This window comes from Crotalus tigris, unplaced genomic scaffold, assembly GCF_016545835.1.
Source record: "Crotalus tigris isolate CLP2741 ecotype Arizona unplaced genomic scaffold, ASM1654583v1 scf7180000017916.3911339, whole genome shotgun sequence".
Taxonomy (NCBI): domain Eukaryota; kingdom Metazoa; phylum Chordata; class Lepidosauria; order Squamata; family Viperidae; genus Crotalus; species Crotalus tigris.
In genome coordinates, this window is record NW_024096718.1 from 3,504,080 (window position 1) to 3,524,384 (window position 20,305).

Here is a 20,305-nt window from a genome sequence, read left to right on the forward strand (position 1 = left end):
AAGCTGTGATATATACTCCTAAATATTTAACCTTTCTCACTATTTCAAAACCTGTTAGTTTAATCAAAACATCCTTTTCCTTCATAGACATATTTTTTGATAATATTTTAGTCTTATTATTATTTACCTTAAAACCAGAAACCTTCCCATACTGAATTAAATTTTTTACCAAATCCCTAACCGAGTCTGTCGGTTGAGATAATGTCACAACCAAATCATCAGCAAAAGCTCTCAACCTATAATAACTCTTATTTATTTTTATTCCCTTTATTCTAGGTGACTCCCGAATTTTAATAAGTAAAATCTCCATTGTTAAAACAAATAACAATGGGGATAAAGGACATCCCTGTCTTGTACCCTTTTCAATTTTAAATGCTTCTGTTAAACCCCCATTAACTATGATTTGTGCAGATTGTTGTTGAAAAATTGCCTTAAGGGCAACAAAAAATTTATCCCCAAAATTCATTTCCTCTACTACTTTAAATAAAAATTGCCAATCTAATTGATCAAAAGCTTTTTCAGCATCTAAAAAAATCAACGCCACAGGGATTTGATTGTTCTTATCCAAATATTCAATTAAGTTAACAATTTGTCTAACATTATATTTCATATATCTTCCAGATATAAATCCAGATTGGTCACTATGAACCAATTATTTTAAAACTCGCATTAATCTATTTGCCAATATTTTTGAAAAAAATTTATAATCCGTATTCAAAAGAGATATAGGCCTATAATTTTTGGGCTGAGTCAAATCTTGATCCTCCTTTGGAATCAATGATATAAAAGCCCTTCTCCATGATGGAGGTACCTCTGCTCCCAATAAAATATTATTAAAAAGTTCCTTCAGTGGTTCTATCATTTCTTCAGATAACGTTTTATAATAAATTGCTGTTAATCCATCTGTACCTGGAGCCTTACCAACTTTCAATTGTTTAATAGCCCAAATAATCTCATCCGAAGTAATTAAACCATTAATCTCATCTCTTTGATCAGTAGTAAGTTTAGAAAAATGTGATTCCTGTAAATACTTTTCTATGTCTGAGACTTGTATATTTTCACTAGCATATAACTTTGAGTAAAAATCTAAAAAACTCCTTTTAATCAAATTTTGTTGATAAACTTCTTTACCATTATAATTTATTTTTTCTATAATCCTTGATTTCTGTTTCTTTCGTAGTTGGTAAGCCAACCACCTACCAGGTTTGTTTGCATTGCAAAATGTATTATGTTGCATATATCTCAAATTAATTGCAATCTGATGAGCTATCAACATATTAAATTGCTCCTTAAGCAAACTAATAGAAGCCTTTAAGTTTTTATCCAATGGATTTAATGTCAGAGCCTTTTCCTTAGCTTTAATCTGTTTCCAACTCTTTACATTTCTGCATCTGTTTACGTCTATGCATATTATTTATATAAATCAAAATCCCTCTCATATATGCTTTACTGGCGTCCCATACCATTGGCATCAAAATACCCTTATGCATATTCAAAAGAAAAAATTCCTTTAAATAATCTCTACATCTCTGTAAATTCCCTTCATGTCTAAATAAATTTTCATTCAATCTCCAAGTCCTTCTATTCCCATCTTCAGTAGATAACTCCATCCATACAGGACTATGGTCTGATAATATTCTTGGGAATATCTTGGCATTCTTCACCCTAGAAAAGAGATCATTAGTAATTAAGAAAAAGTCAATTCTGGAGTACGACTGATGCCTGTCCGAAAAGAAGGTAAAGTCTCTTTCTTCCATATTCCGTTCATGCCAAATGTCTCTAAATTCCAAATCATCTTTCAAATAAAAAAGGGCTTTAGGTAATTTTGAATGATTAGGAGATTTAGAAGAACCCTTCTTATCTTTAATTGAGTCTAAAACACCATTCCAATCTCCCATCATAATTACTGATTTATAATCCAATTGAGTTATTTTCTGATGTATCATCTTATAAAAATATTTTTGTTGCTGATTAGGAGTATATAGTCCAATGACAAGACTTCTCTTGCCATTTAATAATAAATCAATAATAATATATCTTCCTTGCGGATCAGAATCAATTAACTTTGGTAGTAAATCTTTCCTCACATAAATAACTACTCCTGCTTTTTTCTGTGGAGCAGGGGCTGTAAAATGTACTCCCAGCCGGGAGTTAATCAAATATTTTTCATCCTTTAAAGCAATATGAGTCTCTTGCAAACATATGACATCATTCTTATGTTGTTTCAAATAGTAAAATACTTTCTTTCTTTTCTGTGGTGAATTCAATCCATTAACATTCCATGTCAGGAACTTTGCCATTCTTCATGGCTTGAAGCCTTTGGAACACTGCATCTAAATCCACAGTTGACGACCTCTTCGGTCTTGTTCCTCCCACTGGCTCAGAAGTAACTGCCTGTGTTGTAACTCCAGCATCAAACTTTTGTTGTTGTTTTTCTCTACGTTTATGGGCAGCACGAGTCATTCTCTGTTCCTTTGGATCTTCTTTTATCTCCAAACACTGTTGCATTGATTCAACCAACAACTCTTCTCCTGTTGGTGACTTTGCTCCTGCAGCCAGCTGTTCTTCACTTCTTCTAGATCTTGGAGATGGTGGTGCACCTGCTTTCAAAACAGAAATGTAAAAATCTCTTGCTTTTAAAATTGTATTTAATCTATAACGTGTTCCAAGATAATTCACCACTGTGCCAACAGGTACATCCCATCTAAATTGAATCTGACGCTTCTTAAGCTCCTCAGCCAAAAAGGCAAAGTCCTTTCTTCTTCTCAGAATTTTTGAGGGTATTTCCTTTAAAATTATTACATCTTGAGCTGCAATTTGAAATCTTTGTTTGTAAAAAGCCTGTATAATTTCATTACAAAGTGATCTTCTAGAAAAATAGATAACCACATCTCTTGGTAGATTTCTCTGCTTTGTAATCCATGAATCAACTCTAAAAAAATTTTCAATATCTCTCAGCATTTCTTCAATTCCACATCCCAAAATGGCTGCTAATTCTGCTGCAATCTCTTCTTTCAAGTCTTCTTTCACATTCTCCTTCAACCCTCTTATTCTCAAAGCCAACTCCATATCTCTGTATTGTTACATTATAATTTCATTCTGTGCTACATCCACATTATTTTCAATTCTTTCCACTCTTCCTTCCAAACTTTCAACATTTCCAACCACCTCATCCACCCTGTCATCCAGCCTTTCTACATGGGCCGCAAGCCCCTGAAGAGCCAGCAGAATATCTTCCCTCATCTGATGATTTTTCTGTTCTAGAAGCTCTGCTGTCTCAAACCTGATCTTTTGTATAGCTTTCTCCAAAGAATCCTGAACCACATTCTGTATATCTTTAAGTGTGAGTGCTGGAGGTGGGGGGGTGGAGTCTTAGGCTTAGTTTGTTCTATAGTCTGTGTTACTGGAAAGGAAATTGCAGCTTTAGGCAGAGAAGAAATTCCAGGGCGTTTTGAAGCCATTTTTTAAAAAAAGAGATGAAGAAAGAGAAAAAAAGCCACTTCTTATAGTAGAATAAAATAAAGGGGTAATAAAAACAATTCCCCCAAAAAAGTAAAAAAAAAAGAAACTCTTTAAATAAACAAAGTCTATTAAATTGTTGAAACTTTGTTACCCAGTAAAAGTGAAAGTCTTCAAACAAAGAAACAAAATTCCTCCGCCATTTTTCCTTTCACTCCAATCACAAAAATAATAGCTGAAGAAGACAATATTTCTTCATGAGTTAAAGTTGAAATTCAACACTGTTCTGTTCTTCCTGAACAGCTCCGTCTGCTTTAAAATTTACTTACAGTTCTTCTTATGTAGCAGATGTGGAAGCAGCATCTGGCTTCGTTCTCCTTTGGAGAACAAAGGCATCTTGGGATGTGGAGTTGATCCAGACTCCGAAGGAGTTCTCACCCTTTGTCTCCCAGAAAATAATCTCTGGGAGACAAGAGGAGCTCAACTTCTATCTGGAAAGAAGCTCACTTTCTTCCCTTTGCCCAGGAAGAAAGTTCCGAGCCGCAAAACAGCTGATTGTCACTGTTTGCCGGCTCTCACATGATCCCGAGATGGGCGGCTAAGGAAAAAGCCACCATCAGCGCGGCAAACGCCACCAGAAGTCAAACGGCCAATCTTTGATATCGTAATCTCTCCAGCCTTTGCTAATTGCCTCCTCTGCAATTTAGGAAAGGGTCCTTTTGCCGAGCTCACCTCCAGCGATGCTGTACTGGCAGGCTGAGTCGCGAACGCAGGATGCTGTCTTCCCGATTGTCAGGACCTCCTTGGTGAGTCCTAATTCTTTTCCTTGCTTGCATGGATCCCACCTTCATCGCCAGTGTTGTGTTTTCGGTTCATTGGCAATTGACGAAGACACATGGTGAAAACAACAAAGGTCTTTATTTCTTTCTCTTACAACCAAGCAAGCAGCAAAAGGCACGCAGGCCTTTTATAGTGCCTGAAACCCGGACAGCTTGAACCAATAGGAATTTACCATTTTTGCGTCTTGTGCATGCGCTCAAGGCCAGCGCCACCCTGTCTGGTCCCAGGCAGCTTTTGGATTGTCCAGGACCATTTGCAACAATTCTGAGCCTGCTTTCAGCTCTTGCAGGCTCAGGACACAACACCCCTCCCCCCTAGATGAAACACACCTGGCTTATGCTCAGGTGCATTGTGCAATGCAGGGAGAGTGGAACACAGATGCATTTCAGCTCTTGCAGGCTCAGGACACAACAGTGAGCATCCTTGACCAAGCTAAGTCCAAAAAATGCTAGAAAATTCCTGTAAGTCTGGCATGCAGATGAACTGGTCATCAACATAGAGATAAATAGTTTCTACATACCATTCAAAAGAGACAATCAAAAAGCCAAAAAGGAAACAAAAAGACAGAACATATCCTTTTCCGCAGCCAACATGCAAATAAGCAGGAGTTAACACCAGACAAACAATTTAGCAGAAACAATACCCTAATAAAGAACTATCAAGGATAAACCCACTCCTCCACCAACACTGGCAGGGCAACAACTGTATATAAGCATGGACCAAACTTCATACTTATTTGCACATATGTTAGGGTTATGAAGCATCTGTAAGCAAACAACTAAACTCGGAGATCAGCAAGGAATCCTCAGTTTGGTGTAGCAGTGAAGCACCAGGCTAGAAATCAGGAGACTAAATGCTAATCCGAATTTAAGCATAAAGCCAGATAGGTAACCTTGGGCCAGTGACTCTCAACCCTAGGAAAGAGGCAGTGGCAAACTATTTCCAAAGAAGTTGCTAAGTAAACTGCAGGTAACTATTCCAGGCAGTCATCAGGAACCAACATTGACTGGAAGGCACCAAACAAAAGTGTCATCAGAACACAGCCTCAGAATTCATTATATAACTTCCTGGCAAGTACCATCCTATCTATAACAATTAATACATTGTGATAATCCTTAACAATACATCAATCACTCTATTGGTTTTTATTTTTCATTTAGGAGATGAATCGGTATCGATCATGGTGTAGCCTACTATTTGGTTACGACTGGGTTGGAATTCCTCTCGTGTACACACAGGTATAAAGTAAATACTTATATATTATTAAATATATCTGAGATGCATTGGGGTAGGGTGAAATCTTGAGTGCTGAAAACTTTAAATTCATATATAAATACTTTTATAAGCCTTGAAAACATTTATGTACCTCTCACTACTCTGATTTAGCTTTCTCTATTTTGGGGCATTCAAATCTCAATTCCATCATTTCCAGATACAGTCTTAATGGCATCATAAGTGGCAGTGGTGGCTGATCCTAATGAGGTGCATGGTTGCAACACATCTAAAGACCCACAAATTGACAAACCTTGTTTATTTACTGCCAAGTACTGTGGAATCAAGAAATAAAATCAAAGACCTTCAGAAATAGAAACATTTTGTATTGAATGGACCATCAAGATTTATAATTCATATCTTAAAAATATAGTATTTTGCATCTCTCCTCAATTTAGATTTCTCTAGATATTTCTTGTTGCTCTTGTTGACCAGAAATTCTGGAAATTGTAGTACAATACCACATAAGTACATCAGATTTGGGAAAGCAGGTCCTTGAATATACTATATAGAAAACATCCTACATTCACTGTTATATTCATAACTCTATCTCTGATTAAATTTTAATTCTTCTAGGTTGTCACCCTGGCTGTTTATACCTTCTTCTTCACATGCCTTATAGGGCGTCAGTTTTTGGATCCTGACCAAAGCATCCCAGGTCATGATTTAGATCTTTACATTCCTATCTTCACATTGTTACAGTTTTTCTTCTATGCAGGATGGCTTAAGGTAAACAATAATGTTTTAAAAATGGAATTTTCTGCTAGTTTTCTTCAAAACTAGAACTCATGTGAATGAAAGTTTTCCTACATGAATGTGAATAAAAGTCTGCTAGAATTTTAATATTTTCTGGGAATCTGAGTTAACAATTTACTTAGCACCAATTGTCATGAGGCAAGAAATATTTCACAGTTGTACAATAATGCTATAACAAAATGTGTGCACATTTTTTAAGAGCTAGCAAAGCTGTCTGGAATGTTTGTCTGCATAAGAGATCTTGACTATCTCTGCACTGAACATATCTCTTACACATTAGCACTAATGATAAGACACATTAAAGTATTTAGCATTTATAACTACAGTGTTAGCTGTACACTGAGATCATAGTATGAACAAGGATCAAGGATGAACAAGGATCAATTAAGTAGTTAAATATTTGCTTTTTCACTGTGCCCACGATCAAGTGCTTATAGATGGCTACTACATTATGCCTAAAGGTTGACCTAAGCCTGAACCTGAGACATTTTGTATGGCTCCTTACTCTTCCACTGAGATGTACAATCGTGTTCCATACAGCTAGGGCTTAATTGCAAAACTGGGCATTATAGGGTTAAAGAGACACAAAATATGTCATACTTTGATATATTTATGTGGAATGATTTTTTTCTTCATGGATGAGGGAAGGGATTATATCAGTTGCTTAAAAGATTACTTTACAGCAGAAGTGGTGAACCATGGCCCCTTTATGACTTGTGGACTTCAACACTCAGAATTCCTGAACCAGCATGGTTGGCTCAGAAATTCTGGGAGTTGAAGTCCTCAAGTCACAAAGGGGCCGTGGTTCTCCACCCCTGCTTTACAGGCTCCAAACATTGATGCTTGAGGCTGTATTCCCAATTGGCTCAAACAAAATTTGATGCTTGAGGCTGTATTCCCAATTGGCTCAAACAAAACTTTAATCCTGAGTTGGAAAATGTAGTGCTGAGCAAAGTCTTATTAAACCTTGTAATTACAATTCATTTAATTCCTGTAAATTTTGCATGAAGCTTCTCAAAATGTGCATTTGTTCTACATTCATATTGGACAAATTATCCCAAAATATCTCCCAGCTGCCTCATCTGCTGTCATATCCTTGAAGGCTACCTGTAGATTTTTTTGGTGACTCAAGAAGAGAAGGGAAGGCAGTAACCTCCAGAGATGTTTCTTGATTCCTTGATTGACTCTTGCAAACCTTAATCATAGTGTGATTTTTAAAATAAATACAGCTTTGCTTGTAAGGTAGAAGATTGGTGATTATTTGATAGGTATTATTTTTGAAAGCAGAAGAAAACAGCCAGCATTCCCCAATTGCAGGAGTCCCTCAGTCCAAATTTATGTGATACCTGCAGCCTTTTCAGGCTATTGTTGCTGGAAATCTATGGCATGGTTTCCCACCATTTTAAGGGAGCAAATCTATGAGAACATTATGCTCTGAAAGAGGCTAAATAGAATTTTTTTAAAAAAATCTTCCTGTAGCAAAAGGGGGAAAATGTTCCCAGAAATGCCATTATGAAAGAGTTGATCAATTAATCTAGATTGGTGTTTCTCAACCTTGGCAAATTTAAGATGCGTGGACTTCAACTTCCAGAATACTTCATGTTGGAGAATTCAGAGAGTTGAAGTCGACACATCTTAAAGTTGCTAAGATTCAGTAACATTGTTCTAGATAATGCACAAAGCCCAACAAAACCTTGGGAAAATAAATTCTGAGCAGGAGCAGGAAATTTTTCCCCTTTGTCACATATAAGCATTAAAAGGAGGGAACAGTTCCATTTTGCCGTTGATCTTTAATATTCAATCACAAGGAGATAATGTCTCCCACAGGTTGATTCCCACCAGGGAAGATATGGACCTCAATCTGGAGAGCAGTTGGAGAATCAGAAAGCATCAACCTCTAGGGAAATGAGGTGCTAGATATGAATTAGACTCTTCTTCAACATTTATATTTCTTTCTTCCTATACGGTTTTATTCTTGTTTTTTCTGTCTGTACTATGTATGTATCTGGATTTATCTATATTTATGCCTGGAAGGTAGCTTTTCTTTCTTTCGTTGTCTTCAATTCTCAATTAGCTTCTTAACTTTCATCTACACAAATTAAGCCATTTGTATTTGCTTCTGAAATGTGTAGTCTCATTCCAACACTGAATTTATCTTATCAGGCATCCTAGTTACTTTGTTAGGAGAAACAGGAGGAGGAAGGACATATGCTACATTTGAATGATACAGAGAACATTATATAAGGCATATGAATTTAATATATAAATAAAGATTAGCATGGATTCTGCACAAGAAGAAAGATATGAAGTTCTATATATCTCCTCCTGAGTAAAAGTGCAAAGAGGACTGTTGTGTCCTGAGCCTGCAAATGTAGGCTCGGGACATTGCAAGGCTCCCGGGCAATTGCAGAAGCTGCCCGGGACCAGACTGAGTGGCGCCGGCCGAGCGGGCATGTGCAAGGCACGAAAAGTGCCTAGAAATGTTGCCACCTTGTCCGGGGATCGGGAACGTATAAAAGGAGGCCTGCATGCCTTTGCTTGTTCTTGTTGGAGTTTGAAATAAGCACAATAAAGAGCTGTTCCAGAAACATGTGTATTCTTCATTCGCCATTGCTCCCAGGACTTAACACTGGCGATGAAGGTGGGATGCTTAACAAGGAAAGCTAGAAGGAAGCTTTAAGACTTACCCACAAGAAGTCCTGGAAGGGAAAACGGCGTTAGATTCAGCAGCTATCCTGCCAGTACAGCGTCGCTGGAGGGTGAGTTTGGCTGAGAGACCCTTTCCCTGCAGAAGCAAGTGGTAAGGCACGAACTACAATGGTGAAAATCGGCCGTTTGTCAGAATTCGATGTCGCACATCCAGAACGTTGGGAATCATACGTTGCAAGAGTAGAGAACTATTTTAGGGTTAACCAAGTTTGCGAAGATGGACTGAAGGCTGCAACGTTGTTGTGTGTATGTGGCCAAGAGACTTTTGAAATTGCTGAAAACCTCGTGGCTCCTGCTTCTCTGGAAGGCGTAACGTACACAGACTTAAAGAAACTTCTAAAGCAGTGGTTCTCAACCTTTTTAATGCCACGACCCCAACCGGTCGTAAGTCGAAGACTACCCAACTGGTCGTAAGTCAAAGACTTTCCCTGCCTGGGAGCGCCGCACATGTGTGGTGCCGCCCCCTGCACCGGCCGAGGCGTAGCTGGCAAGCGGCAGAGACGGAGCAGGCCGACCACCGGCTAGGCCACCAGCTGGCCCAGCCCAAGGGAGGTAAGGCACCCGCCGGAAAAGGGGAAACAATGGCGGACAGCCTTGCTTGGCGACCCCCGTGAAATGGTCAATCGACCCCAAATGGGGTCGTGACCCATAAGTTGAGAACCGCTGTTCTAAAGGAACATTTTCGCCCAAGCTGTCCGTCATTGCATGGAGGCACACTTTTGAACAAAGGGATGAGAGGGCAGGAGAATCTGCTAAGGACTTTATCACAGCATTGAGGCAAGCAGCCAGACCGTGTGAATTTAAAGATTTAGAGGAAAGACTGCGTGATCGTTTTGTGTGTGGACTGAGAAATAGAGACTTATAGCAAAGGATCTTCGCGAAAGAAAACATTTCATTCCAAGATGCTCTGCGAGAAGTTACAGCAGAGGAAGCAGCAGGTGATGCAGTAAAAAACATGCGGCCACCCAGAAGCTCTCCAGACTGTTGCTGTACACCAGGAGAACGTGCAAGAAGATTTGGAAGAAGTTCCTGAAGATGAGGTGAATAAACAGGCAGCCGGAAGGAGACAGAGGGATCGCACAGAAAAGGCTTCAATAACTCCACAATGCTTCAGATGTGGAGGACGCCACAGAAGAGCAGACTGCCGGTTCCGGTTCGCTATTTGCAGGGCCTGTAGAAGGCAAGGCCACATTGCAGCTGTATGTCTGAGTCGTCAGAAGGTACAACCTAAAGAAGAATTGCATCTGAAAGGTACCAGGGTCCACAGCCAAAATAGGGTGGGTTTCTGCACAACACGCAGCAGTATTCTAAGGACAGGCACACATAAACCCCTAAAAAGAAGTTGTCCCTTAAAGTAAAGTTGCAAGGGGTTCCCTTATCCATGGAATTTGACACTTGGTCCGCTCTTTCCATAATTTCCCTCAACACCTTCAGGAAGATTTGCAGCAGCAGTGGTCTTCGAGTGAAACTCAGGCCATCCACTGTGATACTTACAGACTTTCAGAATTCTAAGGTGTGTGTTAAGGGGGAGGCCACCCTTAAGGTATAGTACAAGGATTTTGAGGTCCTTTAGATGTGTTGGTTGTTGCGGGTGATCGTGCGAGTCTTATTGGACTTGACTGGTTTGAGGCTCTGGGAATTCAGGTCACGGGGCTGCACCATTTGCAAATGTCTAGTCTTGCAGAAGTCTGCAGGGAATTTGCAGATGTGTTTAGCTCTGAACTTGGAACCTACAAGGGGCCTCCAGTTTCACTACGATTAGATCCATCCAGAGCACCCATTAGGGTCAAGCCTAGGAGAGTTCCGTTTGCACTTAAAAACAAGATTGATGCTGAACTGGACAAATTGCTCCAGCAGGGTATTCTAGAGCCTGTAGATTCAAGTCCTTGGGAAACCCCCATAGTAACGCCTTTAAAGGGTAATGGGGACATTCGTATTTGTGCAGACTACAGGTGCACACTAAACAAGGCACTACAGCAACATGCTTATCCAGTACCTGTAGTAAGTCACATTCTGGCTTCCCTAAAGGTGGGGCGGATTTTTGCAAAGCTTGACCTGGCACAGGCCTATCAACAGTTGCCTGTTGATGAGGCAGCTGCTGAGGCTCAAACGATTGTGACTCATAGAGGAGTTTTTAAAGTGAAGAGATTGCAATTTGGGGTAAATGTAGCCCCTGGCATTTTCCAGAGTATTATGGAGAACACACTGAGGGGTATTCCAGGAATCTGTCCATATTTTGATAATGTCCTCATTGCAGGAGAATCACCTCAAAACTTGGCTGAGAGATTAAGGGCTGTCTTGTTTCGTTTTAGGGAAGCAGGTCTCAAGTTAAAAAAGGACAAGTGTAAGATAGGAGTCAATTCTACTGACTTTTTGGGATTCAGGATAGATGCTCAAGGCATCCACCCTTCTGAAGCTAAATTAAAGGCCATTCAGCAGGCCTCAAGCCCTAAGTCTAAAGGGGAACTACAAGCCTTTTTGGGGCTACTAAATTTTTACCATGCCTTTCTGCCAAACAAAGCTGCTATAGCTGAGCCATTGCACAGGCTCTTAGACAAACAAGCCTGCTGGCAGTGGACTAAGGTCCATGAAAAAAGTTTCAGTGAGGTTAAGGCCTTGCTTACTTCTAATGCTGTACTGGTTCACTTCAATGAGCAGTTACCTGTTTGCATTGCCTGTGATGCTTCTCCATATGGCGTGGGGGCAGTTCTTAGCCATCTGTTGGCTGATGGGACACAGGTCCCTGTAGCGTATTACTCCAGAACCTTGTCTTCTGCTGAGCGGAACTATGCTCAGATTGACAGGGAGGAGCTGGCCATTGTGGCCAGCATTAAGAAGTTTCATGATTTCATATACGGCCGCCATTTCATGGTCTACACTGACCATAAGCCTCTGCTAGGGTTGTTTACCACAACCAAACAGACCCCACATATTCTTTCTCCTCGTATGCTGCGTTGGTCCATTTTCCTGTCAGCATATGACTACTCTTTAATTCACAAGCTTGGAAAGGAAATGGGTCATGCTGATGCTCTGAGTAGATTACCCCTTCCAACACTGGAGCCTGATCCTGCTCTAGCCATTAATATTCTGTCCATTCAAGAGCTGCCTGAGTCTCCCTCAATGCAAGTGATGTGTCTGCTGAAACTGTCACTGACCACATGTTCACACGTGTTCTGTCATGGGTGTTGTCAGGATGGCCTGACTGATGCCCTGATACTGAGTTTCAGAGTTTCTGGCAAAGAAGACATGAGTTGTCCACTTTTAAGGGTTGTCTGCTATGGGGAAGTAGGGTAGTAATCCCTACCTCACTGAGGACTAGAGTGCTGCATTCTTTACATGAGGGACACCCTGGCATAGTCAGGATGAAGGCACTTGCGCGCAGCCATTTATGATGGCCTGGCTCGATAAAGCCATTGAGGCTCAAGTGCATGGGTGCCATGTGTGCCAACGGTCCCGGCCTGAAATGCCTCAGGCCCCAGTTCATAGATGGGAGGAAACTCACACCCCATAGTCCAGGGTACATATAGATTACACTGGGCCCTTTCAGGGGCAATTCTTCTTGGTTGTTGTTGATAGCCATTGTAAGTGGCTAGAGATTGTTCCTGTGTCCTCCACTACTGCTACCAAGACTATCCAGGTGCTGAGAAGTATTTTTGCAACTCATGGCCTTCCAGATGTTCTCGTTTCAGACAATGGTCCTCAATTCACCTCTTCTGAGTTCCAGGTTTTCCTCCATGCCAACATGATCTGCCATGCAACTTCTGCTCCTTTCCACCCATCCACCAACGGAATGGCTGAACGTATGGTGTGCACCACCAAGTATGCCCTTAAGAGACTGACTTACGGTGACTGGCATCACAAGTTAGCAGACTTTCTTCTTGCACATCACACCACACCTTGCACTGCCACTGGAAAGAGCCCAGCTGAACTTCGTTGGGGTCGCTGGCTCATTACCAAGCTTGACAGACTGCACCCTGACCGAGTGGCGTCTCAAGGGTCGCATCCATGGCCACCAAGGTGTCTGCAAGTAGGTGCTCCTGTTTGGACCAGAAACTATGGGCCTGGTCATCTCTGTGTACCAGCTGTGGTCTGCAAGGTATTGGGGCCCTTGTCCTATGAAGTGTCCCTGGAAGACAGCCGCATTCTTCGGCGGCACATAGATCGGCTGCGTCCGAGGCTGGAGTCTCACCCTTCCGCTCCTGGCTCTGCTCTGGGGGGGGGGGAGGAAGGTTATAGAATACATTCTGAGAATCAATGTCAGCAGCCAGTGCCGGCAGCTGAGGAGATCGTTGATCCCCCATCCCGAGATTCCGCTCCAAACAAGAATTCATGGGGCAGAGAACTACTCTACACACCAAGACGCACTCCAGCCAGGGAGTCACCCTGGGGGCATCCTCATAGTCCATACAGAAACAGTAACACTCCAGGCAGGGAGGATAACTGGGGGTATTCACAGAACTCACAGAACATGCAAGAACTGGCAACCCAGCCAGGAAGCAGGTTCAGTTCTGCAACTGCTTCCAAAAGGAGGTCCTATGTAAGGGGGGCAAGCAGAGAGGCCTCTCCTGACTCTCAGGCCCGACCTTGGGGTCTGCCAAATACTGGGGCCCCTTACACACCCCTGTCTCATAGGGCACGTCCGAAAAAGGTCGCTGACTCGAGGACATAGGTTCTCAGGAACCATCCAGAGTAGTTCTGGAATCCTCAGCCAACTCAGAAGGGTGGGAAAGTGCAGCTGTTCTCACAGAGCCTGGGGAAAACTCTGGCAATACTGTCAGTATGCCCACCAGGGGTCACTTGCAAAATCTGTGCATAAAAGTCCTGGTCTAGCGAGCTCATCAAATGGGCCGGTAGGCCAGGCTCCCTTAAAGTCAAGTCCTGGTCTGTCCAGTCGGGCAGGGGAACTGTCAGGCCAGGAACCCTCCCTAATTCTGCGTAGGTCTCAACGGGTTACGGCCCCTCCTAAACACCTAGGTGAGTATGTAAGGTTATTGTCAGCCTAAGAAAAGTATTAGTCTATGGTAAGGAGATGGAACCTATGTGGGTAGCAATAGAACCCGCGAAGCACACATTAGAGAGTGGCATACAAGTTGTAGTAGAATGGAGTGTTGGTAGAATGGAAAAACAAAATGATTATTTTTTTAATATATATTATTTTATATTTTGTATGATTGTAAGAACATGTACCGTGTGTGTTCTAGCTAAAGGGGGAGGGGTGTTGTGTCCCGAGCCTGCAAATGCAGACTCAGGACATTGCAAGGCTCCTGGGCAATTGCAGAAACTGCCTGGGACCAGACTGAGTGGCGCCGGCCAAGTGCACATGCGCAAGGTGCGAAAAGTGCCTAGAAATGTTGCTATCTTGTCCGGGGATCGGGAACATATAAAAGGAGGCCTGCATGCCTTTGCTCATTGTTGTTGGAGTTTGAAATAAGCACAATAAAGAGCTGTTCCAGAAACGTGTATTCTTCATTCACCATCGCTCCCAGGACTTAACAAGGACATTTCCCTGTTAAGGGACCTGCCCCTATGTTAGCAGCAATTAGTCCTACCCTTACATTATGGGAGACTGCAACAATAACAATTGTGAAAGAAGGGCTGAAGAAGTCTTCCCTGAGTGTATGTATGCAAGTGCACATCCTATTACATTTCCTGCCAAATCTAAAATAAACATCTTTTCCACGTGCATAGTTGGTTTTTCCGATTTTGCATCTGTGTCTCATCCACATGTTATATCATAGCCTCTCCAAAAGATGCTAAGAGTAGTCCCTACCATCAGTATTTACCCAAACCATTCTGATTCAACTTACCCTCTAAAAAAGACTATTAGGACACTTCCACTCAGTCAGACGTATTTCACAGAATTCAAAAACCCAATAGAAGAATCCATGAAAGGTCATATTGCTCAGTCCTAGTCTGGATCATAAACTGTCCTTCATCCACAAGATTAAAAGAGTTTATCATTGTTCTCTAAGTAAAAGTAGGAACAGCAGTATCCTTTGGCATGAAGGATGGGGAACAAGAGATACCACATAAATAATGACAGCATCAGCATGAGTGTCACAAATTTTGACTTGTCTCTTGTGGTAATGAACTGATTTGGCATCAGACTCTTTATTTGTAGTTGTCTTGAGAACTAACTTTCATATTGGTAAGACCACAGTTGGAATTCTGTGTCCAGTTTTGCTTACCACAATACAAAAAAGATGTTGAGGCCTTAGACAAAGTGCAGAGAGGAGCAGCAATGATGATTAGGGGACCGGAGGCTAAAGCATAAGGCAAACAGTTGCAAGAACTAGATATGTCTAGTCTAACAAAGGAGTAGGGATGACATGATAGAATCTTAAAGGGCTGTCACAGAAAAGAGCAGTTTAACTTATTCAAAGCACCTGAGAGCAGGACAAGAAGTAACAGATGAAAACGTATCAAAGAGAGAGACAGCCTAGAACTAAGGATAAATTTCCTGAGAGTGTGAAAATTTATTGGTGGAATGGCTCCGGAAGCTGTGGGTGCTCCATCAGTGGAGATTTTCAAGAAGAGACTGGACATTGTCCCAAATGGTATGCAGTCTCCTGCTCAAGCAAGGGATTGGACTAGAAGACCTCCAAGATCCCTTCCATCCTTATTATTCTGTAAATCAGACCTCTCATGAATATTTATAGTACCTTGGTAAACTATCTGTCCATTATCAGGGGTGTAGATGTATTTAATTATTTATTCCTATGCCCATTGTCACTGATACAGTTTCCCAGGTTTATATATAGCCTACTATAAGAACTGCAGAAACTATTCTGATATTCTGTGTAAGCAGTGCTTTTTTTTCACAAAAAAAAGGTGCCGGAACTCACATCTTGTTAATCTTTTATTTAAAAAATTATATATTCAGTTCTTAACATAAATTTAATTTATTGTATTTAAGGCAAATGTTCATAGTAAATTCCAAAGTTTTGTCCAATTCTCGTCTGGCAAATATTGTCGACTCCTTTCCTTGCTGTTACTATGTATGGCCAAATGTTGCCCTCTGAGTAACCACAGATCAACGTACTTTGAAGGGTCGAAAAGTCTCAGAGGTGGTCGACAAGTTTGATGAACAAAAGTGCTGAAATTGTCTTAGTCTTCAATGAAGGTCTTGTTGGGGTGGCAATTAGATTCATCTGCAAAAACCCACATTCACATTCACTTGAAAAAATGGGAATGGTATTCAGAGTTCATATCAAATGCAACAGTTTTTCTGTATATGTCTTCAAGAATGTATTCACGAAATCCACAAATCATTTCTCTTTCATTTAGTTGCAGTCTGATTGACAAGTTTCTAATTTCCACTTCTCCAAATGTCAGTTGAGTATTAACATCTTCAGGCCAATGTTTTTGATAAAGTGCGCGAGACAAATATGCCAACTCATCATCAAGCAATCTTTTTTCAACAATTTTGTATAAAATGTACTTGGGTCAATGGGGGGATCCTTTCTTGAATCTTTTTCATGAAGTAAAACTCCACAAAAGCGAAGATAATGTACAGCAACAACAGTGCATTTATGATAGGGCCCAAAGTTCTGTCTTCTTTCTTCAAAAACTTGTACTGGTATTTTTATTTTCTTATTTGCCTTGTACAGGTCCATGTTGCGATCCTGTAGGTCTAAACTTAATTCTGATAATTCTTGGAGAGCGCCATACATCAATCCTAGGTCCAATAAAAATTCTGTAGATGTTATTTTTCTTTTCAAGCCATCATAAGTGCATTTTGAAATGAGCTCAACTATTGCTTCCTATCTTTGCCAGAATAGGTTATCTCATTGTTGCTCCATTCTTTGGAAAGTTTCATTCCCATTTTCATTTCAATTCCAAGAGTTCCAACTTTTCTACAAGGCATACAGTCAAGTTTCATTTTGCAAACACAGAGCCATTCATTTTTCAAGCAAAAACCTTTTTTTTTTATCATAGGTCCAGCAGTCCAACCAGTCATTTGTAGTTTGGCTTTGCTTCTCAGGATTAGATTCAGAAATATCAACAGGTGTCATTATTTTCATGTGTTTTATCATTGTGTCTGTTAATATTCTGGCCTTTTTATTAGCAGGACCAGTGGTTGAGAAGTAATTAATTTTTTTTTCATTTTTAAATTTGGAGTCACACTTTTATACTAAAAATTAAAAAAAATCAAAAAAATCAGTTAGTCCTGCAATTATGCTTTTTTAAAAGTTTCCTAGTTTTTTTAGTAGTGCAAATTTAAATTGAAGAGATGCATGGAAGCTAACATTCATACTCTGAATTTTTTTTTTACAGATAACTTAAGTTATATTTCCAGTGCCTCTGCCAAGAGTTTCATTGTTTCTTTGAAAATATAATCTTAAAGGGCTTGCCATTGTGGTAGAAGATTTCTACAACTGCTCCAGGGTTTGGCTAACATAAATATGCATAGCATAATTAGATTTATTATTGCTACTAATCAGTACAAAACATGAATGTACTTTCAAACATTTAAACCTGATTTGTTTGGGGAATACCTATCATCTTTTCCATTTGAAATAACCAGTGTTTCAGCAGAGATGTATCTGATTTACTATCAAGTATTCCTGCCAGAATAAGAACACTGAATTTATTGCAGATGGTTTGTAATTTCACCCTTGGGACATTCTTACTAATGCTGCATCTTAAAGATTTGAGCCAAGGTTAATTCATAATTGTCTTTAGTTTTCCTCATCTGTTTTTAGCTTAGATGAAGTAATCCATCTTTCAGGCATTCAGGCAACTAGAATTTGTTGTGAGCATCTCCTTAAATACAAACAGCTCATAAGCTTGACTTACCTATATTAGCAACCACATTATTGATGGCTTGTACATACCATTTTAAAGATATGATCACATTGATTCAAGTGAATGAGATGCTCCTATAACCCAAAATGCATGCTATTAATTCATCCCTGCCAAAGTAGTTGGTTATTTTCATCAGACTTAGTTCATGATGAACTTAGAACACAAAGTCCTGTTTTATCAAATTAATCATGAAGACAGCATAGTAGGCTGCCATACAGCTGAAACATTGTGGGATAGCTCTCCCATCTTTATATACTGCAGGTGGGTATAGTAAATATGGAATATTATTTTTTGTCTACTTGGAAAGTGATGTGTTGCACTTTAATAGAGGAGTAGACAACTTTTGCATATATAGTCTAACATATATTGAGTTCCTTTTGGAAGGACTGGCAGTGGTAGATAATAGATGTCTGTAATACAACATATATATGTTTAATTGATGGAGTCATGTTACTGACAAGATAATGAATTGCAAAGAAATTGTGTTATATATATTCAACTTTGCCTTGATAATATAAACATTTTTGTTCAGTTGTTTCTTTTTTTATTAACAAAGTTCACGAGGAGATTATAAACTTGTTTAAAAATTAAAAAGCTACACAACCGTTAAGCCTTCTATCTTGGAACTGGGTTTGTCTGAAACCAATAACACTTAATCCACATTTTACCCACAAACGTAGCAGATTCCACCCAAGGGTTCCCCTTGCAGCTCTTTCTAGACCCAGAATCTACAGGAAATGCTAGGGCTATATCGGAGACCCCAGAAAAAAAAGAGAAGAGGCCGCCCCACCCTATAATATTTCTAGGGACCTGATCTGAGCCTCTACACAGAATTAAGTGCTGCTCCCCCCACTTCCTACCCCCGGTCCTCTCTTACTCACAAGGAGACAGTGTGGTTGGGCAGCAAGGAGGGGTGCAAAGTTCCCACCAACTGACCTCCACTGCAGACAACTTTAATGCGCAGTGTTTGCCAGCGGGGTCCCTTGGCCACTTGGCGGTGCAGAGACAGCTGTCAATGACCAGATCTAGGCAATTCCTGTTGGCTTTCAAAAGCCAACAGAGGGAGTAGCACAACCCAGGCAGGAGACAGCAGCGGAGTCTGGCAGGAGCAAGCGCAAGAGTCGTGTCCCGGGACTAACCACATGCCATACCTGTTAAGGGCAGCAGAAGCCAGGGGTCTTTTCCCCAAAGCAGCATGAGCTAAGTGAAGAGCCATCTTCACTAGTGTTTCTGTGGAAGTTGAAAATCCGTCAAAAAAAGGTGCCAGAACACCATTCTGTGTGTTCTATGACAAAAAAAAAAAGCCCTGTGTGTGTCTATGCTGGTCTGAGGAAACCACAACTTTCAAATTTCATAGATCACTTCATTAGACAAAATGGAAAGGTTCACAACATTCCAACAGAAGATGCCCAAAGCATGGATCAGATGTTCATCACCGGGCCTTAAACAGAAGCTATTTATCAACAAAACTAAAACTAATTAAAGGAAACACTCAGTTTCCAATTTTTGCTTAATTTTGTTCAAACATCAAATTGCCTGCCTTTGACTTGGCTTGGTTATATTGTTAAATACAGCTGGATGTACATTTAGCCAATGTACTAAACACTATGCTCTTACAGTAATACAAACTTCAGACCCCTTGCATGCAGGGTCCCAAAATTAAAGATATCAAACAGCATGTAACATTGAGTCTATCTTTTTTCTTCTAAGTTCATATCTCTTAAGAAAGCGCTGGTCACTCGTGTGCGCCCGGCTTATTGAGAGCAATCCTGCTGCTGCGCCTTCACTTTCTTCAGCTCGGACAGAGCTGAGGCACCCAAGCTGCTGGGGGCCACTTGAGGGGGGAGGACGTGGAGGGGGAGAAGAGCAGTCAGATTTTGTGCCAGCTGGCCAGCCAGGCAAGGCAGTCTGGCAGCGAAAAGCTAAAGGGAGCAGAGAAAAAAACTCCAGTCTCATGTAAAATGATTTTTGCTGTCAGACTGTTTAACTTTCTTGAAAGTTTACTTGATGCATAATGCGGATCCTTCCCATTCTGCATCGAGTTAAACAGTCTGGCAGCAAAAAGCTAAGGGGAGTAGAGAAAAAAAAAACAGATCCCATGTAAGGTGGAGGATTTTTGCTGCCAGACTCTTTAAATTCTTTAAAGTTTACTTGATGCAGAATGCTGATCATTCCCTTTCTGCATCAAGTTAAACAGTCTGGCAGCAAAAATCCAACAGCAGGAGAAAAATCCCAGTCTCACGCATGGGGAATCTGCACCACCCACCTCTTCCCTCCCGTGCCTCAGGCTGGCACTACCAGCAGCTCACGCAGGTCCATTAGGCTGCCACCGCCGCCCAGAGCGCCTGGCACAAAGGAGGCGAAACAGCCGGCTAGCAATCTCGAGTAGAGGTGGTAGAGCACACCCACACCCAGCAAGCCAAAGGCCACCCTGAACAGGGAAAGCTGGATCCCCATCGGC

General features: G+C 40.9%; 1 protein-coding gene across 4 annotated transcripts in view; it reads left to right on the plus strand.

The window, feature by feature from the left end:
• Nucleotides 1-20,305, plus strand: part of BEST3 (bestrophin 3) — a 53,794-nt gene that overhangs the window by 21,192 nt on the left and 12,297 nt on the right. For all 4 annotated transcript variants that reach the window (XM_039344490.1, XM_039344491.1, XM_039344492.1 and 1 more), the window contains 2 exons: nt 5,460-5,537; nt 6,148-6,300. In XM_039344490.1, the coding sequence (XP_039200424.1) occupies nt 5,460-5,537; nt 6,148-6,300 (231 nt within the window). The remainder of the gene's footprint in view (nt 1-5,459; nt 5,538-6,147; nt 6,301-20,305) is intronic.